The sequence below is a fragment of the Pangasianodon hypophthalmus genome, chromosome 2, assembly GCF_027358585.1.
Source record: "Pangasianodon hypophthalmus isolate fPanHyp1 chromosome 2, fPanHyp1.pri, whole genome shotgun sequence".
Lineage (NCBI taxonomy): Eukaryota > Metazoa > Chordata > Actinopteri > Siluriformes > Pangasiidae > Pangasianodon > Pangasianodon hypophthalmus.
In genome coordinates this window covers 15,292,330-15,317,895 of record NC_069711.1, presented here as the reverse complement: position 1 = coordinate 15,317,895, position 25,566 = coordinate 15,292,330, and the positions used below count along the sequence as shown (strand labels likewise).

The window sequence follows — 25,566 nt, the reverse complement described above, 5'->3', positions numbered from 1 at the left end:
GAGTACACCAGTATGAGATATCACTCAAAAATATGCCAAAAATTCAGTCTTTTTCTGCTCAATAAAATGAGAGATGACTCTTGCACTTAGTTCTACGACTAATTGCAGGACCACCAGAATGGTTTTGGACCTTAAGGAAGTAGCATTTTTATCGACATACGTATTATCGCTGTGCAAGAGCAGTCTCCCTGACGTTATTAATGACTGTGGGAGCTCTCAGAGAGGTGAATGATTAGGCAGTGGAGCGGGTACTGAGGCAGTGGGCTTTTCCCTGCTGCTACAGTGGAACTCTTCTCTCCCACACTAACCCTATTCATTATTTATACTCCAATCACCAAAGACCTATGAACTACTCCTATGCATGGCTTTCTTTTGCTCTTAAATATATTAGTGAAACCCTGATACATTAAATTATAGAGGTACGCATGTGCAAATTCACTCACTCACTCATTCATGTATTTGTAATGTGTAGTTATGAAAATGCAAGCACACACAGTACGGTGCAAACAAACCCTCTGAGAAAATTGTTTCAAAGAAGTTTTCTATCAATTGTTATTTGCTGAAACAACCACATATATCATTAGAGTAAACAGAAATAAACATCATTCTTGTTCTTCATTTGGTTGAAGCAGTAACTATAAGATGGGGCAGGGTGTATGGTAGATATGCACACAAACTCATTGTCTGTAATATAACACTCTATATTTACTATATAAAGTGGGCAGCATTGCTATCTCATATCTCAAGGGTCCCCAGTTTGATCCTGAGCTTGGGTTACTGTCTGTGTGGAGTGTTGCATGTTTTCTCCATGTCCATACGGGTTTCCTCCAGGTTCTCTGCTTTCCTCATACATCCCACAAACATGCATGTAGGTGAATTGGCTGCTTTAATTACCACTAGTTGTGAATGAGTGTGTGAACGTGTGTGTATGGTGCCCTGAGATGGACTGGCATCCCATCCAGGGTGCATGCCAATCTCAGATTCAGTGTTCCCGGAATAGACTCTGGATCCACCTTGACCCTGACCTGGATAAAGCAGTTACTGAAAATGAATGAATGAATTTCTTCCTTTTTTTTTAACTATTTGTGTATTCCGTTAAAATGCACTGAATGTAAGTGAAGTAAATTCTTCCATGTTTCATAATGGACTAGGTTGCGTTTCTCTATCCAAGTCTCCTGTCAAATTAGATGATTTAATACAGTAAGCATTCTACTGGACTTCACTCCAAATCAGTTTTAACCATGTTTACAGTGTTTATTATAAAGTAATAAAAGCATGGTTTTACCAGTGAGTAATCCTCCCAAAAATACAGCATGAAAAATCAAATCCTGCTCAGTGTACATTTGTGCATTTTTCCAGAACTTCTACATTATTTGCTGTAATGTAACCCCAGATGATGACAGAGCCACCTCTGTGACTAACTGAAACCTGCCGACACACATCAGCGTGCTTCTCTCCAGCTCTTCTTCTAACATACTGCTACCCTTATAAACTATTTGTTTTTCTACAAAAAATGTTACTTTAATTATTCTGACACATTTTTAACAAGGATTTGACTAGATTTTGTCTAGTCCCTTAATGACATAAGGTTTAACTATTGTTCATCAGATGCATACAGTATTTGTTGTTGTTTATTCACTTTATTTCTTTAACTTTGTACATTCATTAATCTCTTTACTAACTCTTCAGTAATCTCTTCAGTCAGGGTAATGGTGGATCCAGAGCCTATCCTGGGAGGACTGTAAGTGAGATGGGAACACACCTTGGAGGGCACGGGGCTCCATGTAGTCCTTCACACCAAGGGGCAATGTAAAGTCACCAATCTGCCTACCTGCAAGTTTTTATGAGCTGGGAGAACATAGGGAGAACCTGCACAGAAACTCCACACAGACAGTAATCAGAGCTCAGACCTGGAGCTGTGAGGCAGCAAGTCTGCACCACCATGCTGCCATTTCAGCTTGTACGGGTTCTTTAAGATTATTTAATATATTGCATATTGAAAACCTGGTTTGGCTGGCTATTGCTCTTTTATTAGATTCCCTTTTCATGCAAGACTCTGACTTTATGTTCATTAAAAATGTGCTGTTATGATGCTTGCAATTACAATCTTATACACCTATTTATTTCACTTCCATTAGTGAATGTCATTTAGTGAATAAATGAATTATTAAGTTGAAGAAATGTGCTAAATGGATGAAGTGCCTCAATAAGGAGTCCATCCAGCCATTGTAAAATATACTGACAGCCTTTCTTGGAAAATTCAGGCATTCTTGTTACTTTTGTTTTTACGTATTTATTATTATTAGTATTATTCATTTATAGTAATGCTACGGTATACATGATTTGAACAGTAAAAGGCCGTTCTGATTTTGCAAAGTACTATAGGTTCACTAACACAGAAAAGCTTATATTTTAACTGAAATTCTTTCAAACACACACACACACACACACTCACACACAGTTCAAGGAAATCTGTCCTTTGAGCCTTTGAGTACTTTTCAGTTCTGTGCCTCTCCCATTGAGAATTTTGTTTTAACCAGATGGTTTATGAAGAAGACCAAGACATGTGAAGAGCAAAAATTAGTATGCCACAAGGAGTTAACCTGATTAAGATGGCTTAGTTTACACAATTTCAGCTATTATTGTAGAAATGCTGAATTATTTAAACATGCACTCTGCATTATTTATACTTGCTTCTCCAGTTTTATGAGGAAATGTCTTTATGTCTTAAACCCCATGTGCAAAATGTGTTATTATTGACAGGTTAGGTATAAAAGTGTTTTGTGAGCTATTTGAGCTAAAAGATGGCCATAGGCTAAAAGATTTTGGCTTTCAGTTATAAAAGCTGGATGTAGACGTTTGTAGAGTTCTCTCCAAGATGTGAAGTAGATTTTTCCTAATAAGATTAAAAACACTTCCTAGATTTGTAATGAATTTGCTATTCAGGTATGTACTAGTAAAATATCCTAATGACTGTTTTTATACCTCAGCCCCACCCCCAACAGTACAAAAAGTTTCACTGAAAGGCTATTTTTTGGATGTGACAACCTCGACCCACCCCCAAGATTGATGGCTAATCAATGACCATTCATGAAAAGAAAGCATTCATTTCCAGCTTGTGCGCAGTTAGAGACAGTGGGAGGGGAAAGCAACCATGGCCTGCAGGTTTAAAATGGTCTTATAGTGTGATGACGCGTATGTCAAGCAATAACCAATAAGACTATGGGAGGGAATTTTCTTGGGACAAGGAAGGAACAACCAGAACAGAAACAATCATCTCAAAGGCCACTCCAGACAATGGAATTTTGGGATCGGATTATCTCTAATGCTTCAGACTTTCTAAAATCAGTGCTGTCACTAATTTCATATTTACTGATTAATGCTTGAAAGTTCTAGCTTATTATTCAGTTATTCACTGAGAGATTAAGTAGCTAATTGATTCGTGCAACTTAATTTGTATTAATAGACAAATGGAGCCAAACCACGCCAGCAAAAAGCCTTCCACAGCATAACAGAGACACCGGACGTCCTCACTGTAGGGTCACCATTCAAGCCTGAACCTTTCTCTTGATGTAACCAAACATGCACTTGCCCATTTGTTGAAAATGTAGTGAAGGATTTCTTATCTGACCATATTATTTCTTCCACATCTGTGTGCCTGGTTTTTGCACCACTGCACTCTCAAATGTGCAGATCATCTTTGTAATGAAGGGTTTATATGGTGTCTATTGACATATACACCTCTTACACTGACATTCTCAGTCACCTAAAGAGCAGTTGCTCTTCTGATTTTCCTCGCATAATCACCAATGGCAACAGTCATTGTTTTTAACCACAGTTTCCAATTTCGCTGTTTACTGATGTCTTTCACAGATGTCACTTTAGTCACTGTTCCTGTTGATGCTCCTGCATATGTTCCCCATTAATAAAGTTTCTTTCAAAGTAACAGATCTGTTGCTCTTGCCATCTTGATACAAAATCGCAATTAACTTTCTATGCTCTGCATTTTTATACATGCCATAGACCACAGTAGGATGTTAATTGCTTAATTATATCATGTACATTTGTCTGGAAGCATCTGGACTTCTTATTTTTTTCATTCATTTATTCAGACTTTTCCTTTGTGTCACCCATCTGGAGCACCCGACTTTGGATGCAGCGATTAAATAGGTGTAACTTATCACTCACTCATGATGTTGCTGACTAATCTCAGGAGCTGCTAATCTTCTCTGCCACACAGTGATCTTAGACTGACACCTTATCTTGGTTCCTCGAGACTCTGTGGCTTAAGATTTGTGGCTGTTGACATGACAGAAAAGCTGCTCCTTGCCATCATCAAACTCTTCCTTGTGGGAATCAGTCATCCAGGTTATGCCTCGATGTCGCTCATTTCTCAGAAGAGTCATGTTCCTCTCAGATAAAGTGTCCTTCTTACATGCAGTGTGTGATAACACTTCTGACCACATGCACAGATAAGCTTATATCCAACTAGCCAGCTTAAGAGATTAAAAAGAACCTCCCTTCCCAACCAAAGACACGCACATGCGCACGCACACATACACACATACGCACTGTGTGTGTGTGACTGTGAGTGTCTGCCATGCCGGTGAAGTGATTTCTATTAGGACCAAAGGGGTTTTTTACTTCACAACAGGATAAGAGAATGTTCTGCAGCCCCAGTGAAGTTCTGAATTATTTACACTCAAGAATCTGTGCCCTCTACTGTGGCTTTTAGCCTATATATGCTACTAGAGCTGGAACAACAAGATTTATATGCCTTTGCATGTTTACCAAGATAACAATAAACTATATGATACAATGGGCAAGTTAATCCATAAAATTACCTTCATTTAATGACTTGCTGTTTTGTTGTGTATTAAGCTCACATAGGTTACATTATTAAAAATTAATGCTGAGCAGACGTGTTGGTTCACTTTATGGTGTTTTTCTGTGACTCATTCAGTGTTAACCAGACATCAGACAAACACACAATAACTAAATTGCAGCTATGAAGTATGCTATGAAAAAGACAACGAAACAGCTCTGATGCAACTTTCCTCGAGAGCTTGTTTAAACAGTCCTAGCTGTGACAGCTTAAAGCACTTTAGCACGATTACACCACAACAAGAGCATGACACAGTTTTATCAGCTCATTAGCTTGATTATTAGGTTATTTTTCTCTCGGGAAGTCAGAGTGAGCACGTCCTGCTTATGTTGTGCAAACACTTTTTGAAATTCGTTGGATCATGGGCAAGATTGTGAATGAGAATGAGAAGACTGGGCTGATGGCATGGGAGACGTTTTGAAAAATCTTCAATGAGGTCATCTATATAAAAATAATGACGTATAATAATAATAAATAATTTAATTTTTAAAAATATGTAAGTGTATACTGTTTATAACATTGTGAAGGAGCTTTCAAAGCTGCTTGTTTAAAAATAGTATCAGTTTTTATCACACTTTACTATTCTATATATAGAAACAAGCATCACACATTAGGCTAAATGAGATCTAATTGTTTGGACCCTGACACGCCCAAAAGCCAGGGAATGGGTTTTATACTACTTACAGTGGGAGATAGCATCAGTCTGATTGCTCCTCTGTCTGATCCTGAAAACACCGACTATTTGCATGATGCCACAGAAAAGCAGCTTCCTTTGCACATGTGCATTCTGACATAAACCAAACCTGAGCTAATGAACATTTTCAAACGTATTATCTTTCTCCAAAAACGGCAGGAGCATGTTTCCTTCTAAAGAGCATAATAATTTCTATTTAAATGACGAGAGAACAAAATGTCAGAACAGTCTTACCTGATGCGTGTGTCACATGGGGAGATCTCGAAGAGGTTGTTTTCAGGGCGATGGGCTCTGTGTGTGTGTGTGTGTGAGTGTGTGTGTGTGTCCTGCTGCTCCTCAGTGATGCTCAGCTTCAGGCTCGCGCATGGAGCTGGTTCCGGTGGGAAGGATGGGTATGGAAATGTGCGCGTGGAGCTGTCCACGGTGCTGAACCGCGATTCCGCCACTCGGTCAACAACAAGTCCCTCTCTCCTCTCTCCTCACTCCTCTCTCCTCACTCTTCACTCCTCTCTCCTCACTCCTCTCTCCTCACTCCTGTGTGAAGCGCTGCTGTGTTCACGCACGAGTTTCACGCAAGAGCTTCGAGGAATACTATTGATTAACACGTCGAGCGCGTGAACGTCCCAGATCTAAGCTATTCCAAAGGCATATTACTCAACTTTGACAGCCTGCTCAAATACTCTAGACAGAAAGAGAACTATGAGAAATGTTGAATCTACCTCTGGAGAATAAGCTCTGATGATTCGGAACAGGAGCGCATCTTTGCGCGCGCCGAGGAGGAGAGGACGCCTGAGTGCGCGCGCAAACACTCTGCACGACTCCCGACCCCACTGATAATGATGTGAATCTATAAGTCTAATAAAACAGCGCTCATATCCACACAGTCTCTCGTGCTGACTTGGTGTCGTATGGTTTACCTGACATTTAAGTGCTGAAATGTTGAGTGCTCCTGTGGAAGAGCGCGCGCTCAGACTGATGCGGCTCACTCTTCCTCACTGCTTCTCTCTGAGCCGCGGGTCAGAGCGCCTGGGTTTTGTTAGCAGCTCAGGCATTAGCACATTGAGGCTGGTTCGTCAGAAATTCGCCGGGAGATCATTCCCGTCGCACACTGGGACAGAGGACAAGTTTGGACATGGCGCTGATGGAGATGCAAAAAAAGGGCGCGAGCTCCCAAGAGGCATGAGCCTAGGTCAGGACTAGTTAATTATACCCACTTCTTATTGTTCTAGTGAGAGCCTGTATAATGTAGGCTATAAATCCCTCCACAGGACCCTGACCCGATGAGCTGTGCAGTCAGTCTGGGGACCTACAGTCCATATGTAAGAAAGCATCTGCTGTAAGTGCACATGACTCTGGCTGCTTGCACACCACTGCAACTAGAACAGGAAGCTTCATCTTTTCTGGAAAGCTGCTTTACACTCTCAGTAATGAGAAAAGGCCAGCAGAGTTTATTGTATAGCTGTCCAGAGCATCATGATATCGTCATCAGTTTCTGAACACTCTATCAGTACACTCACTGGCCACTTTAATAGGAACAGCTGTACATCTGCTCATTCATACAATTATTCAATCAGTCAATCATGAGGCAGCTGCATAATGTAGAAGACCATGCAGATACAAGTCAAGAGCTTCAGTTAATGTTCACATCAAATATTAAAATGGGGGGGAAATGTGATCTCAGTGGCAGCGTGCGTGTGTGTGTGAATCAGTGACCATGGCATGGTTGTCGGTGCCAGAAAGGCTGGTTTGAGTATTTCAGAAACTGCTGACTTCCTGGGATTTTGCACACACAACAATGACTTAATTATACACAGAATGGTGCAATAAAGAAAAAACATCCAGTGAGCGGCAGTTCTGAGGACAGAAATGCCTTATTGATGAAAGAGATCAGCAGAGAATGGGCAGACTGTGTCAAGCTGACAGAAAGGCTACAGTAACTCAGATAACCACTCTGTACAACTGTGGTGAGCAGAAAAGCATCTCAGAATGCACAATACTTCGAACCCTGAGGCAGATGGGCTACAACAGCAGAAGACCACGTAGGGTTCCACTTCTATCATGCAAGAACAGAAACTTTCAGAACAAAACACAGTCAGTGAATGGCAGATCTGTGGGTGGAAAAGCCTTGTTGATGAGAGAAGTCAGAGGAGAATGGCAAGACTGGTTTCAAGCTGACAGGAAGGATAAAGTAAATCACATAACCACACTTTACAGCCATGGTGAACAGAAAAGCATCTCAGAACACTCATGTCAAACTTTGAAGCAGAAGGGCTACAACCGCAGAAGACGACATCGGGTTCCACTCCGATCAGCCAAGAACAGGAAATTGAGGCTACAGTGGGCACAGGCTTCCTGAAACCAGACAGTTAAAGATAGGAAAAAGACAAGGTGACATTTGCATGAATGAGAACGTGTACAGGTGTTCCTAATAAAGTGACCTGTGCGTGTATGTCAATGGGAAAATATCAGCTGCTGCACAGCAAAACACAATAGTCCATTCCAGAATTACAGACATTGTTCATACAAATGGATAAATATTCACTCATTCATTCATCTTCAGTAATGGCAGTAACTCTATTGCCAGTTCTTCACAGGGAACCACGCACACACATTCACACTTAGAGACAATTTGAAGTCACCAGTTCCTCCCAGTGGGAGAACGGAGAACATCTGAAACTCCACACAGACCCGAGCTCAGAATAGAACCGGGAACCCCAGAGCTGTGAAGCGGCAATGCTACAATGCTACGCTGCAACAATGTGATGGGCAAATATGAATATTAAAATAAATATCCCATGTGTGAAAGTTTTGTTGCATATGGTGTATACATAGTTTAGAGTCAAATACAACACTTTTCCCAAATTTAATTTTCCCAAACATATTTTTCCCCAAACTTAAAGTCATTATTGGTTTAAATTATTGACACTACAATTATTTGATGAAGCCTCTATTGTAAAGATTAACAGCCCTGAGACTAACAAGATTAGACATTCCAGGAAGTTTGGAGACATTCGTAGATATAGGTTCTTTGTCCCCTCTTTTATGCAGAACATTTCATTGATTGTGTTCTTGCAACAATCAGTGAAAGTTTGGATGTATGTATGGAGTCACTTGTTCAAAGCCCACTTTGCCAAGAAAAGCCCTAAAGTATCAATCACTTTTCTGAAAATCCTGAAAAAATATTTGGCTGTTTCAGACAGTTTTAAAACTTTTCCTATTATGGCCATGTTTGTGTTTAATGGTACTTTGTATGTTTTATATCCATTACCTATGTTGTGCAGGTCAAAAAACCATCTGTCTCTTTTGTGGTGAAAGGTGTTGGTTTTCTCCAGTGGTGATGGAAAACAAATGGATTTTACATGCGCATATCAAGCTGACTGAATCAATTTCACAACACAATGCCCCTTTTATTGTAGTTGTGCTTAGAAAGTGACCTCTTACTGAAATCTCCAATACAAAATGCATCAATCTGCCTTCATTCAATAAAACATGTACTTACAGAGTCAAAACTGAAGCTGTTAACATAGCCGAGCACTCAGAGATTGAAGAGCCCCTGCTGACACAACCACCAGGCCTTTTCAACCCACTGCTTTTCTATGCATATACGCTGCTGCTGATTACACATTCATTAGATGTGTCCCACTGAGGCGGGCTGTTGGGTAATGGTATAAATATTGATTAAAGTTGGAAATCAACACTCGTGTCATCCACGAGGAGGATCAAGATGAACTGCCGCTTCTCAGTGATGGAGAGCTGCACTGGGAAGTATGGAGGTGTGTGTGAGCTCATACTGAGACAATACTATTCCGTCAATGCCCCCAGTGTACAGCTAACAGAAATCAATGAGGGTTTAGAGACAAGTAAAAAGACTTACTTCCCAATTTCAAATCTGCTTCTTGTACAAGAATGATTCTGATTCTTTTACAAGAATGACTGACTTTTTTTTTTGTACTGAAAGATTCAGATATCTTTTGTTGCAAAGTTTGAGGAAAAGTATCAGACGTTAGTGTGAGGACAGTTATGCAACGTGTAACCCACCAACCAGCCACACATACACATCCTTTTATTTTTATAAGCTTTATATATTCATACCTTCAGATTTCCATGAGTGTGAGAGGGAAATAGATAAAAATATGAGTATCATTTGAATGAATGTTAAACAAACTATATAAAACTTGCAAATTATGTAAATTATACTCAAAAATGTAGAATATCAGAGAATATCTAGAATATCATAAAATATTTCCTGTTTGGAATGTGAACATTGATTACAAAAATAAAGAAACAAACTATTTTAAAAATAGAGACTATATTGTTATTTTATTTCAATCCATATTTTGTCCATTGTTTTCTTGGAGGATGTTAACAACAAACACATCTGGCACATGCAGTAAGGATAGGGCTGTTTCTGTATGGAGCTATAACTAGTTATGATGAAGTTAACAGTCACTGAGCACACACACACACACACACACATACACACACACATACACACACACATACACACATACACACACATACACTCAACATTTACTTCCCTTTAACACCATTATAAAACAACTGACTCGACAGACATACATAAACTGATAATAAAAGCAGTTAGTTCATAATCGAATAATCAAATCTTATATTATTGTCTACATATCATTTGCTCTAAAAATACATATTTGTTTGGTTACATAATTTGGAATTATTATTTAGAATTCCCTAGATGAGTTATCCATTTTGTTTACATTTTTCCAAGATTATTTCAGTAGCACAAGCTTCGATTACACTGTAAGGAAATACATTATTTGTGCTGGGTGTCATTAGTTTATTGCCTCAAAGATGCTGAAACAGGTGATTCACTGTGATAAAAAAATCAGCAGGGATTCCCTTTTCAAATAACTGGCAGCTTTTATGAGATATTTTATGAGATACTGGACTAGAATCAGTGAGCTGAGGAAATACCTTTAAGTTTTTTTTTTTTTTTTTAGGTTTGATTACATAATGTTTATGTGACCTGCAGTAAGACTGCCACGTGTTTATAAAAACTGCCAAGATTCACCCATTTATTATTAAACCTCTGATTACATATGTTAAGACTTTGCCTAGGTGACTAAGAAGCACCTCAAACGGAAACGAAAACAAGAAAAAGAAGATTCATTAACTACTTCAAACATGCACACGCAATCTATCCCTCATTACTCTCCCCTTCATTATCTCCTCTTTTCTCATTGTCCACCACATGATCCTCCTCAGCATTTTCCCTTTCCTTCTCCTCTTCCTCAATGTCCATGTCCAGTTCTTCAAAGGATGAACCACTTCCTACAGACTCACTGGAGCCCTTGGCCCCCTGGTCTCCTTCCTCCGTCTGAGAATCTCTCTCATCCAGCGGTGGACTCTGCTGCACCACAGGCGAGGAGCTCTCCCCCATCTCGCTGCTTTCGGTGTCTGCCTCCATCACTGCTACGCCGCTCTCAGATGTGCAGCCTTCACCTGGAACAAGATCAATAGAGTGTGTTAGATTTAAGACAGGCAGCCTACAAGAAATTGGCAGTGTGGCTTAAGGTTGTGCATGAGGTAGAGAATTTATGAGGGTCAGACATTTTATGGGCTACTGAGGGAGCATTGCAAAAACATCCATTACACAAACATCACACCCTATTAGTGGAAAATTGGATTAATTCTATGTGCAGTTGTGAATCTTTGGGGTTTTTAAATGCCACAAGTTTCAGATTTGCACGGTTACAGTCTAATAATGATGAAGTAATTGGAGCTAACTGTTGTTAAGTGAGACAGGTGAGAGAGCTGTAATTGCAAAGCAATGTAATAATTGAGCTGTAACACCCCTCGGAGACCATTTCGTGCCAAATATTGTTAAAAAAGAACTCATGGAAGTTTCAAATATTACAAACAGAAGACACTAGTAGGAAAGACAGGACTTGTGTTAAACACCTGTGCTTCACCTAGAGAATTTCTTCCCTGACACCAGGGAGAACAGAAGGTACTCAAAGTGATTTGTTATCAGCCAATTATCACGTCCGAGTCCCCCTCTACTCCTGGCTGCTTTATTGAGTGCTTTGCTTTTCTGGCTCACAAACCACCAACCCAGTCTTTTAGCTTCAGCTGTTTCTCATTAGCTGAATGTATAGAAGCTCAGTTAGACTAGATCATTGCAAAACATTGGTATTCTGAACCTTATTTTTAGTGTCTCTCTATTGTTATCGACTCTTTGCTTGTTTATACGTCTACCTATCCATGTTATCCTGTTACCAGTGTTTCAACTCACAGCCATGTACTGATTTCGCTTACAACTCTGGATTGTGGACTGTGTTTTGAAGCCATAATAAATCTAATCACCTATCTGGATTTTGTTCAAATAGACAAAATGTACAATGACAATTAATTGTTACGTGTTGCAATAAGTTAATTTTGACAAAAGAATGGGAATATTGTCATAATGCCTTACTCGCCATGTAATACCAAAACAATTACTACATAGTGTTTTAAGTAGTATACAGTTGAGGCAAAATGTTTACATACACCTAGGCTAAAGATATTCAATCTCAGTTTTCCGCAACGCAACACATTTCATATCACCATACATTTCTTCTGGCAAGTCAACTAGGGCATCTACTTTTGCTCACATCAGAGGTAATTTCAAAACAATCAATAAGAGACAGATTTATTTCAGCTTTAATTCACTATATCAGAATTTCAGTGGACACTAAGTTGTCTGTCTCTTTAAACAGTCTGGAAGGTTCCAGAAATTGATGGAATGACATTTAGAAGCTTCTGATTGGCCAACTGTCTTAAGAAGGAGCACATATGTGGCCATATTTAAGGGTCTACCTTTACAGCCAGTACCTTTTTGCCCTTGATACCATGGGAAAATGCGTGCAACTCAGCCAGGACCTCAGAAAAAAAATTGTTGACCTCCACAACTCTGGTTCCAAACAACAGAAGGCACTACAAGAATCTGTACAAACAATTGCAAGCAAATATGAAAATCTTGGGACCACACAGGCACTGTATCATTCAGGAAAGTGGTACAAATTAACTCCCAGGACTTTGGTCCAAAAGTTTCAACTAAACCCTAAAACAACAACAACGGAATTGGTGAAGGAGATGGAGGCATCAGGTACTAAATATGAACATCCACCACTAAGAGAGTCCTACATCGCCAAAGGCTGTTGCACAAGGAAGAATCCTCTACTCCAAGACCGTCATAAAAAAGCCAGACTGAAGTTAGCAGGTGATCACCAGCTTTTCGGAGGTGTGTTCTCTGGTCAGATGAAACAAAAATTGAACTGTTTGGCCATGATGATCAGCACTAAGTGTAGAGGAAAAAGGGTGAGGCTTTTAATTCGAAGAAGAAAACAAAGTGAAAGTATCAGAGTGGCCATCACCCTGACAGGAATCACACAGAAAAATTGTGGACTAAACTGTAAAAGCATGTCTGAGTAAGCAGGCCCACAAACATGACTGAGTTACACCAGTTCTGTCTGGAGGAATGAGCAAAAATTCCAGTAAAGTACTGTGAGAAGCATTTCAGGTTAAAGCAAATAATAGGCAATGGCACCAAATACTAACAAAGTGTATGTTACTTGTGACCCCTGGAAAATGTGATATAGTAAATAAAAGCTGAAATAAATCTGTCTCTTAGCTATTAGCTTGAAATGACCTCTTATGGAAATAAAGTACATACTCTAATTGACTTAACACAGGAAAAGTATGGTAACCTGAAATGTGTGGAAATTTGTGAAAATTTGAGTTTGAATATCTTTAAGGAAAATTTACCTTCAACTTTGTGTGTGTAAGAAGAATCTGTCTTTTCTCTGATAGAGAGCAGTGGTTTTGGCCTCTTGCCTCTCCCTGTCATTATTACTTTACAGGTAGAAGACTGATCCCTCACCCTCACTCATCCTGCAAATCAGTTATGGCATGTGAATTAAGCCAAAGCTCTATCCTCATTTTGCATAAAGGAGGGAGGAGAAAACAGGCACAGCCATGGTGAGACCTTTTCAAAACTGATTAAGAAAGCGTCTCAGCACATCTTCCTTCCTTCTATATGAGCTTAAATGTCATTCACATGCAATGAATAGTCACAGAGAGAGCTGAATGGATGCCCTTTATATGGCAATAATAAACCTCTGGTAATAGCAAGAGGTGAGGAAAAGCAAAGATCAAGAAATAAGAGTCACGAGGAAAGAAGAGACACTTCTTATTGTTTTAATATCATTCTGAGGAAAAGTTTATTACACACCTACAGGGATCATTAACCCTGAAGTCAAAATGACTCAGTTTAAATTCTTTTTGAAATTCTAAATACTTTTTGATATGAAACTTTATGTGCTTGGCTCATTTTCTCTGTTGAACATAAAGACGATAAATTTTGGACAACTGTTGGTGCATCTTCTATCCCCCCTTCATATTTATATTATACAGGTTAAATCTGAGTATTTTTTACCAGATTTCAAGAAGTGTTGAAATTTCAATTGACACCAAGTGTTTTTTTTTTGTTTTGTTTTGTTTTTTAACAAAAATAAACCAAATAGTCAAATTCACTCTATGTTGCAATACCACCATGTCTAATTCACACTCATACCTAATCACACACACCTGCTGGTAGGAGAAGTGGTTTGTATGTCTTTACTGTTCTCCAAAAACATAGAGGTTGAGCATTTCAAATATTATCTTCTATCTCAGCTGCCCAAAGTCAATATGACCAGCAAACAGTACATCCACTCCTAACAGGACACAAGGGTTAAATATCTCGTCTACTTTCTACCAAAACAGCAGAGTACCGTGTCAGACCAAGTTTGTGAAGAACATTTCAACCGCGAGACTGAATTAGACTGGGATGCTCAGCTCGTGTGAGTTGCCCGCACTTGTTCTGCACTCATGGTCCTCATGAGGGCCCAAGCACAGCAGACAGCTTTGTTCACAGCTTGGCCAAGAGGCTCAAAATATCATTGTCACATCTGCAAAAGGTCACTGGGGACTAGGGTGTGATGCCGAAAGAGCGTCCCCAAGTCACCAGCTCTCTTTAGCTTGCCTAATCATTTCAGCTTATGTTAATAAACCATGCTCATTCTCATTATCAGTTTCAGCACTGGACAGCTCCTGACCTGCCTGAGATTCAGCAGAATGTGTCCACAGAGACAGACACCAGGGATTGTGAGTCACTAAGCTCACAAAGTCACTAAGCTCACAAAGGTCTCACTTTTTGTATTAAATCAATTAAATTGAAAAAAATGAAATTAAATCATGCTTCATAGCAAAATGAAATCTTGAGATACTGATGTCTTGAGGTACTCTCTCTCAACTCAACTCAGTTTTATTTACATAGCACATTTAAAAACAACAGAGTTGACCGAAGTGCTTCACAATTAGGAAATTGAAAAATAATAAATGACAAACGCCATAAACACACACACACACACACACAAAAGGTAGGTTAATTACAACTCAGGGGACTGAGCTCCTCAAGTCCCTCCAGACTATCATTCAGATTAAGGTCAGGGCTCTCACAGGGCTACACTAGGATGCTCAGGTTTTTGTTCTGTAAATGTCTTTGCTCTGGCAACATCAGGTATGTTGAAAGGTAAATCCTTCAACTTTCAGGTTTCAGCAGTTTTTTCTTAAGAATCTGTGTTATGCACCATCTACCACTTCTGTGAACTAGAGAAGTATAAAAAAAACACAGCCTTCTATGCATTCTAGCTAAAACTGCGATGGTGTTAAGTGGATGATGTGGTGTGCTCAATCATTCTTAAATAAAATGTAGCCTTTTTTCCACATACCAAGTTCTTCTTTCCAGATATGAAAGCCTGGAACATTGAATTGATTTAAAAATGAATTAGTCTGGGATTTCTAAGAATTACAACTCTGCCTGCAACACTCAGCTGAACTTTACTACAAGTGCAATATCCTGGACAGATCTTCCAACTAAGGCCTATTAAGCCTACAATTTAGTCTTTACTCAGAAATGTGCATACAGACTGAACTAATCATAATTACTTCAATTAAACAGAAGTAAGGCCAGTTATTATGTGTCATATGGAAGGTAATAAAAGTCGATTTAGAATTTCTGTTACTGAGCAGTACGTGCATGTATCCTAATCAGATATGGTAGTCATCATGTCACAACTTCAGGCATGTGAGAGACAAAGAGTACGAGAGATTCCAAAATAATACCTTTAAATGTTTTCTTGCTGAACATCTGAGACAATTATTTGTTCTCTAATTTGGAAGTAAGCTGGCCAAAGGTATGTGGGCACCTGACCATCACACACACAAAACTGTTGCCACAAAGTTGGAAGCACACAATTGTCTAGAATGGCTTTGTATGATGTAGAATTAAGATTTGCCTTCACTGGAACTAAAGGGTCCAAACCTGTTTCATCATGACAGTGGCACTGTGCACAAAGCGAGCTCCATAAAGACCATGGTTTGCCAAGGTTGATGTGGAAGAACTTGACTAGCCTGAGCCTTGAGCGCCACCCCTTGTGGCTGAACGCCCAAATCCACACATTCACACTCCAAAATCTAGTGGAAAGCCTTCCCAGAAGAGTGGAGGTTATTATAAAATCAAAGGGGGTAACAATTCTGTGTTAATGCCCATGGTTTTGGTATGGTGTGATGGTGAGGTGTCCACATACTTTTGGACATCTAGTGTACTTTCAGAGGTCAGTGCATTGGTTTTTACACTGTGTTATACCCCAGTGTTAACACAACTCGGAAGACTAGAATGGGAATTGCTAGTATATTACAGTGCTTAGGTTCACAGAAATCCTTTTTTTTTATAATGAAATGATCTGAATTAGAGAAAGATCAAAAGAACAAAACATAGTAGCCAGAATTTTAGCACAGAATGTGAAATTTAATTTTACTGATATTTAAGACAAAATCCATGATCCCTCAGGAGGAGCTTCCTAACAAACCCACACTACTTTCATGCAAGAAAACTGACTGAAATATTTACACAAGATTCTTCACACACTGTGTTGAAAAGTCTCTTGGATAACGTTTATCTGGATTAAATTCTATTTTGGATCCAGTGGGATTGTTAAATCCACTTCAGGATTTTTGGTCAGTTAAAGCTTTCGAATAAAAGAAGGAATTTTGAAGGCAAGCAAAGACAGGAGAAGGGGAACAGAGGATTAAATGGAGAAGACAGAGAAGTCAGCATAATGAGCTGATGGCTGCAATGGACACAGTGTGGCCCTTGCACAACCTGGCACACTGGCACACTCAACTCCAGAATAACAGGACCCTTGGCAAAGATGGGTAGAAAAGGGTATGAAAAAAATCTTTGTGGTTAACTAGCTTAATTTCACCTTGAAAATATAAAAAAACCTAACCTTTAATTGAATCGTAATTAATCCACCTGGAAGACAACGCAAGTGTATTTTTCTGCCATAAACAGTATAGAGAATGGTTAAGAGAGGCATAGGTTAGAGATCATGATCTCTAGCATCATGGTTAGAGATCTGCAGAATTCTACCATAATGAATTTTACATGCAAATTCTACAATTACATTTGTAAATTCTATAATTAGACGACAACTCCAACCATTTAGAAGGCATGCCAGATGAAAGTCTTTCTTTCAACTAACCAAAAACATAAGCACCTGGAGTGTGTTAGACACGACTGGAACCAGATACTCTGATCAAATAAGACAAAAATAGAGTTTTTGACAACAAACACCAAAAAAAAAATTTAAAAAAAGGATGGTTAAAAAAAAAAAAAAAAAAAAAAAAAAACCTAATCCCCATTATTAAGTATGGTGGATCTGTGAAGTTGTGGGGTTCTGGGAACCTTATTAGGATATATGGCATCATGGACTCCACAGCTGCCTGGGAGTAGCTACAACTGGGTCATGGTTGGAACTTCCAGTAGGACAGTGATCCCAAACATACATCCAAATCCACACAAAAATGGTTCATTGACCAGAGAATAAAGCTTTTTAGATGGTCATCCCAGTTCCCTGACCTAATCCTCATTGAAAACCTGTGAGGTGAGCTGAAGACGAGAGTCCATAAGAGAGGGCAAGAGAGATTCTGTATTCAAGAGTCTCCGATTCCTTGTTTTGTGTTCTCCAATTTCACACAGTATTACAGGAGAAGACTGTTAGGGACATTGTACAGTAATGCTGAATGCCATCTTCTCTTGGCTAACCTGATGACCATGGTTTAAAAGCCTGTCTAATTACAATGTGATGCAAGTGGCGTAATTTAATAGCTACATAATTACACCCTTAATACAAATAGGTATATTAAGAGGTCATTTGCAATGATTATGCTTTTAGCACAATGTTTTTATTTTATTTATATTTTAGGTAATGAGGTGTTTATATTAATTATGTACAAGCTTAAATGAAATATGTCTGCACATAATACCATTAAAATAACTGTATTATGCATTGACTATGTTACATAACAATGCAATTAGACTTTACTGACAAAACAACTGTGACTTCTATACCGTAGCAGTAAGGATCTCATTATCATCTGTCCCTGGGACCAAAACAGAATGCCACTAGTCACCTCATTCTGTGCAACTTTATGGGCTGAAACTTATGAATATGTCCAAAGAATAATGACACAGAGGAGACTGTTGCCACTGTTCATTCATTGCTGCTTCCATTACCTGGGTGTTTTTGTGATCTTTTATTCTCTATAAGTGAAAACCTAGTTTGCAGTTGGATTCAAACTTGTAAAACAAGTCAGTCACTAGAATGTGAATACTGTTACCAAGCAATATCAATGGGCGAGATTTTCTTTTCAATCCAGTACCAAGTAATACCAAATCTAGTATTCCAATTCTAATTCTTATGTATATATAACTAATAATTCTTATGTGTGTGTGTGTGTGTGTATATATATATATATATATATATATATATATATATATATATATATATATATATATATACACACACATATATATATATATATATATATATATATATACACACACATATATATATATATATATATATATATATACACACACATAAGAATTATATAAGATTTGTATTCTAAATAAATAGAATTCTTGTATTCTGTTCTCTTTGGGTTCTGTTTAATTACAGAAATATGCCATATGAACTACAATAAGTAAGTGTGCGTGTCCTATAACATTTAATTTCTTTTTCACAGTCACATTATAGTTGATAAATAAGCACAATGTATCAATATACTTATATTCTGATAAATTTTTAAAAGGAAACATTAGGATTTAAAATATCCCTATCCAGCATCCACAGCACCCTGATGATAGTAAAGACTAGTGGTGCTAACTAGGCTTCTGATGTGTATGTTGGATCATAACACTGTAACATGACACCTGATTAAATTTTTGGACATGCCAGAAAATCATTGGGACTCTGACCACTCAGTAGAACACTTTTATCAAGCATTGTTTATCCTCTCGCACTGTGTGACTCCCACACGATTATCATCTAATTCACATGCAATTTTTTTTTACCATGATTAAAAAAACTGTTTTGAAACCATACAGTATAACAATGTAAAATTTGTTTTGAACAGCATTCTGTAATGTGTGGGAAGACAGGTATTTATGTATTTGCTATAACAGATGGCACAAGCAGTTATGAACCAGATTCTGCATATTCTGTCACAATCTGTGACAAACCAAATATCAAAATGGAAAAAAAAAATCTATTTGATTTTTGCTATTTTGGTATAGCCAATAAAATGTCAGTTTTAAACTCTCATGGTATATCAATTAGTTAGAAGTTACAAGTGCATGCATTTAAGGGTTAATGAGCAAATCCAGTGTTGTACAGCTGAAATTTCCATAGAGACAAACAAAAGCTGAACCACTCTGCAATTTCCCAAATGAAGGAGTCTGATTCACAACCTGCACTTGTCAGCTCCAGCTAAGCATCTGTGATTGATAAGCCTCTGATTAAGAAACACACACACATGCACACACAGCTTAGTTGTTATGGAATGATATAGTGATGAGCGTGTGAGATTGCACTACGCAAAAAGCTATTTGTCTGTGTATGCAAAGTCCCCAATTTCCATCACTTTCACACTTTTTACTTGATTGCTTTAATTAACTGATTTATACAAAGATACCATATCCCTGTCTATAGATACTATAAATTACACAGGGTAGGTTCATAGTGGTACTAGGGTTTAAAAATAAATGAGTTTCATTTTAGAACACAAGTATGCACAAGCATAAACATACACACTGACACACAGAAGTGTGACCTGACCCAATAGACAGCTTTTGTCCTGCCCTGGAGAATTAAAAGACACACTGCTTACTGAACCACTGACAGATTTAAAACCGCTCAAAGAAAGACCTTGAGTGGTGCAACGGCGCTGAGCAGCTTGACAGAAATACAATATGAGAGGGAAAGAACAAACAAGATTGGATGCATTAAAACTGAGTCCTGCTAAAGCCTTTCAGTATCAATTTATGGCTAATACATGTCATACATGTCCATGGCACATCGCATGCGAACTTGTTTACGTGTCTCTTTACTTCATCACAATGATATCATTATGTCATATCCTATATGAATGTGAACGACATTATGGTGACATATCTGTCTTTCTCAACAACATCAAACTTTTACACTGAGACACAGGTACTGTGGCATTACAGTGTCATACCCGTGTGCACGTCATCAGCATCTTTGTCATTCTCTGTTTCCTCTTCTCCCTCTGTTTGCTTCTCAAGGAGTTCGGGCACAAAAAAGCTGTCCTGGTTCTCCAGTGGGCACATGTAGTGGATTAGATCTCCTTTACAGATCTCAATAAATGGGTATGCAGACAAGCCTCTTTCCTGGAGGAGACAAACAGGAAGAGAGAATGAAAATCACATACATTGTAAAGAGTAAAGTAAAGAGCTTGTCATTGATACAGTACTGATACAGTAGGTTTTCACAGTTTGCCTGATACAAGTATACAGTAGAATGAAATAGCATGGCACAATATATTATAGGAAAGTGACAATAGTGCAGTGCAAGATAATAGTGCAAATTAAAGGCTATAGTGCAATTAGATAAGATAGAAGAAATTGAACTTCACCTACGATGTGACATGATACACCAAGTTTTATTTCAAAATTTAAAAAAAAAAAACAATAAATGCAGTCTATAAAATATTGTCTACTCCAGACTGTCAGCACTTAATAAGATAAAGTTGATTAATTCTTTTGATGGCCCTATACTAAAGCCCTTTGCTTTAGTTCATTAATATTCCTCCACAGTTTACTGATCAAATGCACTGACCTTATGACAGCTCCACTGCTTTTTCCACCAACTCCACAGACTCTACACCAATTAGGCTGCTTTAACAAGGTTGAAGACCACAAATAACCACAATAACACGATTCTGAGAAAGCAATGCGAAGCAGAGAGCCTTGCCCTGCTTGCTGCACAAACAAAATGATTTTACGACTTTTGGCTTGTGACTTTTGGCTTGCCTGATTACAACCACCTCCAAATATTCATGTCAGGACATGGTGTCCAAAAAGTTCATGTCCGAACAAGTGAACATTAATTCTGGGCCTATACTGTAGTTGTAATAAAAGTAACACATGTAAGGGAATGTTACTGCATTTATTATATCTATTAGCATTATTCCAAATCTCAATACAAATAATCATAAAATGTTTCGCCAAGTGCTACTAATATGAATCAGAGGCATATTCACATTTTATTTGCTAGATCCACAAAGAGGACATGTCCTCTATACATCACCAGAGTGGCTGTGAAAATAGGCAAATGGGCTGGAAAATCTGGAGGTGATACAACTTCAGTTACATGACTATCAGTCAGGAAATAGGCTATAAAAAATAATTCAACTGACTGACACATTGTCAGTGCCAGGCAAAATCATATGGGCAGTGAAAGGGTGGTGGAGGAAAAGGGGGAACGGGGGGAGGCAGCTCCAGATGCTGAGAGTTCAGCTGAAGAAAAGAGTCAGGTATCAGAGGACGAGGAGATGGACAGCGAGAAGAGCAGGGAAAAAAAAAAGAGAACAGAGGTGGAACACTTTTCTTGCAGGGTGTTATACATAGCTCTCCATCTCCACATCTCTCTCCCAGTTATAGCTGATTGATGGCTTTTAATATGATCTTCTGTGAAAGAGCTTTGTACTGAGCAGCATGAAGTGCCTGGTACAGGTAAAGTGTGCGGGCCCCAGGGGCCTGCATGTAAATGAGAGTGCATCTTCTTCAAGCAGGAGAGATAATGAGTGGGGGCAGGAGAGAGAGTAGAGAAGCAGACAAAGACAATACATTGCACGCTCACGTCTCTACAGGAAAAGGTGTCAAAAAACAACAGCCTGACAGAGGAGAGAAAGAGGAAGGGAGGAGAATAGTAAACATTTCTCCATTTCTGTCTCCATGCTTTCATGCAAAAACAAAAGCCCCTACAGTGGCACAGATAGTGAATGAATAGAGATCATGTTTGATCACCAATCTAATGAAAATGAGATGAAAAGCTTTAAATCTGCATTCCTCAGCTTAATCCAAGTTAATCAGGTCTTTCTGCACACAACTGTGGCAGCATTATTTATACTACCATTGAAATAAATAATTGCACTGATGAAATCTTTGGATTTGTATTCATACAGGTTAATCCAAGTTAATCACATCTTCCTGCACATCATTTATATTAATGCGTGTCACATATAATTAAAGATCGATGTTGAATTTATATGCAATAGCATGATGGACCAGAAACCCATCAGCTTTGTTCCAGATCGTGAAACTGACTGTAGATCCTAATTTATTATTGTACAACTTACAGATGGATAAACAGGACAGGTTTTTCTATAGCACACGTTTGTTTAGTATCCAATATGAAAGGATTATACTCTAACAGAGAGACACTTCAGAGTTCACAGATGTCATGAAAATGCAACCGCTTTGAAAAAGTTAGCTGTAGAACACCATAAATAAGTACAATAAACCCAATTATCAGTATGTAAAAGGAGGAAAATTATATGAAGGCTGACATTTTCACATTCATAATGAGCTCATTTCAAAAGTAGAGCTGCACAACATACAACCTCGTTGTCTTCATTTGCATCAGATTACTAAATGCATCACTGAAGCACCGTGAGCAATATCTCACTTTCAAAGACTAATTAACCTAAAGACCCTCAATATATTTCTAATATAGATTATTATCTGTTCACACACAGAGCAGGACTCAGCTGCTAATGCAATTACTAATAACATGAGTTACCAAAACCTCTAATACAAACTTGAGTCTGGCTGGAGTGCATACACATTGGACATTAACAGAATACCAACTTTTGTAATTGCTGTACTGATCAGATTCTGGTGTAGAGGGACATTTAATAGGAATACATCTACAGTATATAGCCTGACATTTTTGCACGGTTTCAATATTCATAGAACAATACATTATAGGTAGCATGAGAGTATCAGGAAAGCTGATGGAATTTCCGACAATTTTACAAATAATTTTACTGACTTTTCACCTGGATCAGTTTTACAGTGAAAGGCAGAACATGCCAAAACCCTTAACATTAGGAGCACTTGGAAACAAAGTGGTGTAGGCTTGTTCACTCCTGGAGTAAGATTAATCTTTGGCTTGGAAGTCTGATCATTTAAACCTAGATTATGCTAAATCTGTCCCTGACTCGGTATGTGTATTGGAGCTTGTCCAATTTAAAAGGGCCTTTTAATTTATGACTAAGCTTAATCCTAGGGAATTGGCCCATACACACTATTCAATATATATGAACTCACTGATGCTGTGATTGGTTACTATCATTCTGAATGACAGGATAGAAAGGAAAGCCTCATCTCTCACTGCCTTATCAGGGCAAATGACGCTCTTTTAGACTCTCAGACAGGGATGAACCTGGCATGGTCAGGATTAAAACTCACAATCTCCTGATGACAGAATCACATTGTTGTTGCACCACTTGAGAGCCCATGAACTTAAAAAAAATGTTTTTGTAATACACAAGAATAAACTTCAATAAACTGCATTAAATATCAATTTTAACGAAGCTTTCCACATGCAGTTTATCTGATCCTTATAATGAATACTCCACCAAAGGTTGTATGTGCCAACGTTAGTGGATGTAGCCTTCTCAATTCAAATAAATCATCTGTCCTCAGAAAAAGAAATAAACAAATATCTGCTTGATTAACCATATCTATTGTAATTGGACCTATGCTTCTGGCATGAGTGATTTTAATTATGCTGAGAGAATTCTTCATTTTCCTCACTCGCCTTCTCATTAGGGGAGCCTCATCCTTCTGTCATGGCTCCAGGCCACAAGTTAGCTAAGCCAAAGAGCATGACTCCACTTAGGCAGCATTGGGAGTGCAATCAGGCTTTAATGAAACACAGCCACAGGGTGCAGAGCAGGCAGGAGAAGCTTGCTGTGCTCTTCACATTACTGAGCAGCCAGCATGACACTGCACTCACATCAGCACTGTTTACTGTGGCAGTTTGACTGGATGGTTGTGGTCAGGGTGGAGGTAACAGTTACTGCAACTTATGGTAACCTGCAAGTTTAATGTTTTAGCTATGATTATTTAAATGCTTAATGGAAAAGAACTGGCTAAAGATAAAAATAAATAAATGAATAAATAAATTAAATAAACAGTGACAGTGACACACCTGAGGAAAACTGTGTTCATGTCATCAACATTACTAGTCTGAAGAAAATGACTCTATTACATAGCCAGTTAATTAGCTTAGTTGCTTCTAGCTAGCAAATGAAAGTGTCTCAGAGGCAGAATTCAGACAGAAACTACACTACACGGCTATTTACACTTATTGAGCACTTTATTAGGAACACTTGTACACCTATTCATTCATGCAATTATCCAATCATCTAATTGTGTGGCAGCAGTGCAATGCATAAAATCATGCAGATACAGGCCTGCAAGTTCAGGTAATGTTCACATCAACCATCAGAATGGGGAATAAATGTGATCTTGGTGATTTTGATCGTGGCATGATTGTTGGTGCCAGACAGGCTGGTTTGAGTATTTCTATAACTGCTGATCTCCTGGGATTTTCACTCACAACAGTCTCTAGAGTTTATTCAGAATGGTGCAACAAAGAAAAAACGTCTAGTGAGCGGCAGTTCTGTGAACAGAAACACTTGTTGATGAGAGAGATCAACGGAGAATGGGCAGACTTGTTGGAGCTGACAGAAACGCTACAGTAGCTCAGATAACCACTCTGTACAATTGTGGTGATCAGAAAAGCATCTCAGAATGCACAACACATTGAACCTTGAGGCAGATGAGCTACAACAGGAGAAAGGTTCCACTTCTGTCAGCCAAGAACAGAAAGCCAAAGCTGGAGTGGGCGCAGACTCATCAAAACTGGACAGGTGAAGACTGGAAAAACGTAGCCTGGTCTGATGAATCTCGATTTCTGCTGAGGCACACAGATGGTAGCGTCAGAATTTGGCACCAACAGCATGAATCCATGGACCCAACCTGCCTTGTGTCAACAGTCCAGGCTGATGGAGGTGGTGTAATGGCGTGGGGAATGTTTTCTTGGCACACTTTGGGCCCGACCAATCAATCATCGCATGAATGCCACAGCCTATTTGAGTATTGTTGCTGAACATGTGCATCCCTTCATGGCCACAATTTAGCCGTCTTCTAATGGCTACTTCGAGCATGATAATGCACCATGTCACAAAGCAAAAGTCATCTCAAACTGGTTTCATGAACATTACAATGAGATCAGTGTTCTTCAATGGCCTTCCCAGTCACTAGATCTGAATCCAATAAAACACCTTTGGGATGTGGTAGAAAGGGAGATTCACAGCATGAATGTGCACAAGAAAAATCTGCAGGAACTGCGTGATACAATCATGTCAACATGGACCAGAATCTCAAAGGAATTTCTCCAGCATCTTGTGGAATCCATGCCATGAAGAATTGAGAATGTTTTGAGAGCACAGTGAGGCCCTACCCATTATTAGTATAGTGTTCCTAATA

At 38.7% G+C, this 25,566-nt stretch overlaps 2 protein-coding genes across 2 annotated transcripts in view; both read right to left on the bottom strand.

Annotated features, from left to right (window-relative positions):
- The window catches only part of grm2a (glutamate receptor, metabotropic 2a), a 40,250-nt gene extending 33,428 nt beyond the window's left edge, over positions 1-6,822 (bottom strand). Inside the window, exon 1 of the mRNA XM_026929918.3 lies at positions 5,814-6,822. The gene's annotated coding sequence lies outside the window, so the exon portion shown is untranslated. The remainder of the gene's footprint in view (positions 1-5,813) is intronic.
- Positions 6,823-9,625: 2,803 nt separating this feature from the next.
- The window catches only part of tex264a (testis expressed 264, ER-phagy receptor a), a 75,340-nt gene continuing 59,399 nt past the window's right edge, over positions 9,626-25,566 (bottom strand). Inside the window, exons 3-4 of the mRNA XM_026920001.3 lie at positions 20,223-20,394; positions 9,626-11,057 (exon numbers count right to left, since the gene is read on the bottom strand). Of these exons, the coding sequence (XP_026775802.2) occupies positions 10,753-11,057; positions 20,223-20,394 (477 nt within the window). The 3' untranslated portion in view covers positions 9,626-10,752. The remainder of the gene's footprint in view (positions 11,058-20,222; positions 20,395-25,566) is intronic.